At 30.6% G+C, this 4751-nt stretch overlaps 1 protein-coding gene across 2 annotated transcripts in view; it reads left to right on the forward strand.

Annotated features, from left to right (window-relative positions):
* The first annotated feature begins 2173 nt into the window (after positions 1-2173).
* The window catches only part of LOC109861855 (diacylglycerol kinase eta), a 23630-nt gene continuing 21052 nt past the window's right edge, over positions 2174-4751 (forward strand). Inside the window, exons 1-3 of one of the 2 annotated variants that reach the window (XM_020441694.1) lie at positions 2174-2359; positions 3017-3224; positions 4561-4697. In XM_020441694.1, the coding sequence (XP_020297283.1) occupies positions 2324-2359; positions 3017-3224; positions 4561-4697 (381 nt within the window). In that variant the 5' untranslated portion in view covers positions 2174-2323. Of the gene's footprint in view, positions 2360-2382; positions 2601-3016; positions 3225-4560; positions 4698-4751 lie in introns of those variants that run through there. The other variant, XM_020441695.1, reaches the window with a different exon arrangement.

Consider the following 4751-nt stretch of genomic DNA (forward strand, 5'->3'; position numbering starts at 1 on the left):
AGAAATAATCAAATTTACAAAAGCACTTCAAATTTGTTTTAAATCTAATTAAATTTAAATAAATTTATTTAAATTTGTTTAAATTGAATTCAAAGGATTATATTTAATTACTTCTAATATGATCTCCTAAGCCTAAATTTAACTCAAATTTACCTCAAATGTAACTCAAATTTAACTTAAATTTACTGTGAGCAGCAACCCTCCCCCTCCCCCCAGGCTGTTGTACCCCAAGCTGCAAAAAAGAAAACTCATAGAGAATTTTTTTTTTATTGCACTATGCTTTTCTGAACAGCAAAAATATTTTGTTACATAACATATGGCTCAATTATGAGACCAATACTTCGCAACGAACTTCTTAAGTTAAAAAAACTTAAAGTATTTAGCCACATGCTATGAAAGTATTCAGTCTTCAACTTCACATATGAAGAAATCAAATGTAAACTTAAAAAGTAAAAAAACTACAAGAAAAGTAAAAATTCCTGGCATTTTTCCATACTTTTTGTCTATTATGAGCTCTCTTGTACTAATCAAAACTTGAGTCAAAAGATAAAAATTATTCACTGTTTGAGCTAGATGAGCCTGACATGATCTCTTTTGTCTTGCCTGACCAATACTTGACAAACATAGCACTTAATTAAAAATCCTTAGGAAATACTGAAAATATTTAGTCTTTACGATTGAAAGAAATCAAATGTATAACTCAAAGAGTAAAAAACGAATAAAATAAAAACTTTTTGTCATTGAGCTTTAAAGAAAGCAGACTTATTAACTAAAAAGTGACTCTTACACGTTACAAGAACAGTCACAGCATTATGAAAAAAGTTAAAAGTTAACTTTGGTTTAATTTGTTCATTTTTTTAATGTTTTGTCTCAAGTGGCTTATTTAAGACCATAAACTTTAAATTAAAACAAATTTACGAATAAAAAACCAAATTTAAATTAAATTTGATGTAAATTCATTTAAATTTAGACTAAATTAAAAAGAGAAAATAAATTTTAAATAAATACGATTCAAATTTGAAACAAATATAGTTAAATATATCTTAAATATATCAACGTTTTACAAGGGTTGTGTGACATGTCATCAATTACGACAGAGATTTGTGTTTAAATATTCTTCTCTAAGAAATCTAAATTATTTTTGTATTTTTTGTGTTATTGCTTACATATGTAATTATATATCAAGAGGCACGGTAGTGCCTCGCGCCAAGTTTCACGCGCAACGAAGTTGCGCTCGAACTGCGCGAGCACACCGTGCCTATTATACGCGAGATTCATGCAAAATAGAAGTGGGAAGATTTTCTCAAGGCAATATCTAAGTAACGACTGAANAAGAATGTTTTGTAGTATATAAATGTTGTAAAACAAGGTTTATAGAGAAAGAAGTTTTTGGAGTATAAATAAAAAAATAATTTAATTTAAATACAATACGTGTTGTGCGTGTACTTGGCGCCTGTTTTTACCTTTTTTTAAAAAGGTTATAACATACAACAGCTGATATTTATCAGTAATCATGATTAACTGCAAGTATAAAAACGTATGATATATATAATAAGTTTATAAAAAAGAACTTAATATATGTGATTTCTTATTCAGTTGTAATTAAAGATCTCTGTTAGGTCTCTTGTTTATTTCTAATTTTTTTCCCAGAAAAGAAAGCTGACAATATTCTGTATGTATCGCAGCCAATCACACATATATATACGTGTGAACATATATGTATGCATGCGTACAGCCTAAATATGTAGTATTGCGAGCATTTGCGCTAATGCACATGCGCGTATTACGTTCTTTCTTCCGTCTCGTAACATCGATCGGAATACCGCTCGCGACTCGCGATTTAAAGCAGCGCGAAACGCAAAACCGTCACGTTGATTGCGATGTTGTTGAGAAACAGTAGCGTACGCGGTGTAGTGCGTACAACACGTGTGACGAGTGTTGGCAAATAAGCAAGCGAAAAATGCATATATTCGAGAAATTAATAATTACAATAAACGATTGGAGAAAGCGACAGCGTGATATGCATCTTGGGAAATAGAGCACGCTTTGCTAATACGTACAAAAAATATGCGGCGTGCATTTCACGGGTGAAACAAGCCGATGTGTCGAGCTGGCTGCCACCGCCGTCGCCGCCGCTGCAGCGAGCTCATTTGGGGACGCGCCTCTTTACCACCGTCGCGAGAACATGTCGTCGCGACAAGCTTTCCAAAACGCGATACATTCGCCAGGACGATAAGGCGTAACCACACGTAGGCGGATCATATATTCGCAACGCGAATGCCGCCATTGCCACCGTATTACGAGACGCAGTTCGTCGTCACAAATGTCGAATAAACAGAAAGCTAATTCCCGTTTCAAGGTACATAGCAAAAGTTAGGCGAGCAAGGGTATAGGGAATATTTCCCGGCTCTACGTACATAATTTTAGATCGCCCGCGTGAACACCCGAATATCCCGCCACGAGTAATCGCTTTCCATGTATATTACGAGCCCATGCTTACAATGTGCTTTTATCGCTTGTTTATAGCCAATGGACTGTTGGCCGAATAACGAGCGTATCTACACGGTGTAATACCCGGATTCAACTTTGCGTTCACATACGTACAGATTTTGAGTAGTGCCTAAATCATAATTTTATGTTAACTATTTTCTACAACAAAAAAAAAACAAAAATAAAATAAAAATAAATTGAACAAAAATTAATCGCGTTTGCTTATAATTTATACGGTCTTATAATATAATTAAAACTAGAAAATTTTATTTTATTTTTTTCAGTTTTGTAATTAAGCTTTCTTTGAGTCTTTTTTATTTATATTGGTTTTTTACATTTTTATATGTATGCAGAAATAATGTAAAACAAACTTGTATTTATCTTGCTATTATTGTGTTTTTGTTTGATATAATATATCTCAATTATTATTATTAATATTATTATTATTATTATTATTATTAATATATCAACTATTATTATTATGTAAGTACTTAATATCATTATGCCTTTCTTTTATGTGTATTAGATGACAACACCTTTTCGGTCATTGTTTCGCTGTGATAAAAATAAACAAAACATGGAAGAATGGTTGAATGCACAAAAAATACAGATGGAAAAGGATCCCCAGGATAATCCTGGAACTGCCGAATTAATAGGAATTAATATTCATCAGTGGTATGCAACTAATCATGCTAGACCTATGTATTGTAATGTCTGCAGAGATGCTCTGTATGGTAAGTTTATATTTTCATAAATAACAGGATAAAATATTTTGTGTTTTTAGTTATTTAAAAATGACAACACGAAATTTAAACATGAGAGCCTTACGCTGGATGTTTGTTGCGGAAAATATATATGTGTATATATATATATAATTTCTTTTTATGTAAAATTTTACATGTAAATTTGGATTAAAATTTTAATTCCTAAATTTATATAGGATGCTATACTTTGTATCACGTATATGAGCAAAATCCGCTTTTACTCCCCTATCTAATTATATTAACATATATATATATATATATATATATATATACTCCAATAGACAAATTGTGAAAATATTGCACAAAAATGACATCATAAATGACAACGATTTTGCAATGATTGCACTAATTGTAATATGATTCGCCATAACGCAACAGTTTTATCAAAATAAAATTTTGTAAATAATATTTGCCAAAAATTAAAAAAGAGTCGTTATGCATTTCCATAAGTATATACATGAATTAATTTAATTTCTTCATATGCAATTATATTTCTACATATTTTAAACATCACATACCCAGATAGCCAAATGTGAAAACTCAATATAAAGCAAATCATTGTGTAGATTAAATTGCTCGCAAATTGCTGTTGTGTTGTTTTTATTTAATGCAACGACAATGTTTTTGTCAATTTAGTATCAATATGCTGAGTTTTATTGTCAATTAATTGTTGTAGCCAATGTTTATGACAAGTGAGTCAGCAATATGTGAGCAATGATTTTTATTCATAAGTTGAGAAAAATAATATAAGTTTATTGCCGATGAGTTGTGTTGGGAACTTACTGTTATTATATTTTAAAAACTGTTGCTGGCAAGAACATACTGAAAAGAGGATACACTCTTTTGTTACATTGCTGAAAACTTATGAGCAATAATAAGCAATTTCAGCTACCAGATAGCTAACTGAGTGCAAGTTGTTGGCAACTTGCCACAAATATTACTTTATACTTATATTATTTTTCTCAACTTATGAATAAAAATCATTATATATATATGTATATATATATTTACTCTGCAACAAACATCCAACGTAAGACTCTCATAACCGTTTAAATTTGTTTAAAACTTAAAAGCCTAATAAAACTCTTCATTACTTGATATTTAAAAATGTCTGTAAATATAAAATATATTTACAGACATACTGTCTGTAAATATAAACTACATTTATACACATACGATATTATCATAATACGATAGTATTATGTACCCACACAGAATAAAAACTTCATTAGACATCTATTAGATATCGCATGAAGTTTTTGATGTCTAATGTATGTCTAATGGAGGTTTTGTTCTCTGTGGGTAGGTGTTACTTCCCATGGTTTAAGTTGCGAAGTCTGTAAATACAAAATACACAAGAGATGTAGTGCAAAAGCAATAAACAATTGCAAGTGGACCACCCTAGCATCTATTGGAAGAGATATCATTGAGGACCAAGATGGAGTATGTATGCATAAAGTTTATATATAATCTTAAAAAACTGATATATTATATACA

Source organism: Pseudomyrmex gracilis, unplaced genomic scaffold (genome assembly GCF_002006095.1).
Source record: "Pseudomyrmex gracilis isolate BER0280 unplaced genomic scaffold, ASM200609v1 scaffold_1090, whole genome shotgun sequence".
Classification (NCBI taxonomy): domain Eukaryota; kingdom Metazoa; phylum Arthropoda; class Insecta; order Hymenoptera; family Formicidae; genus Pseudomyrmex; species Pseudomyrmex gracilis.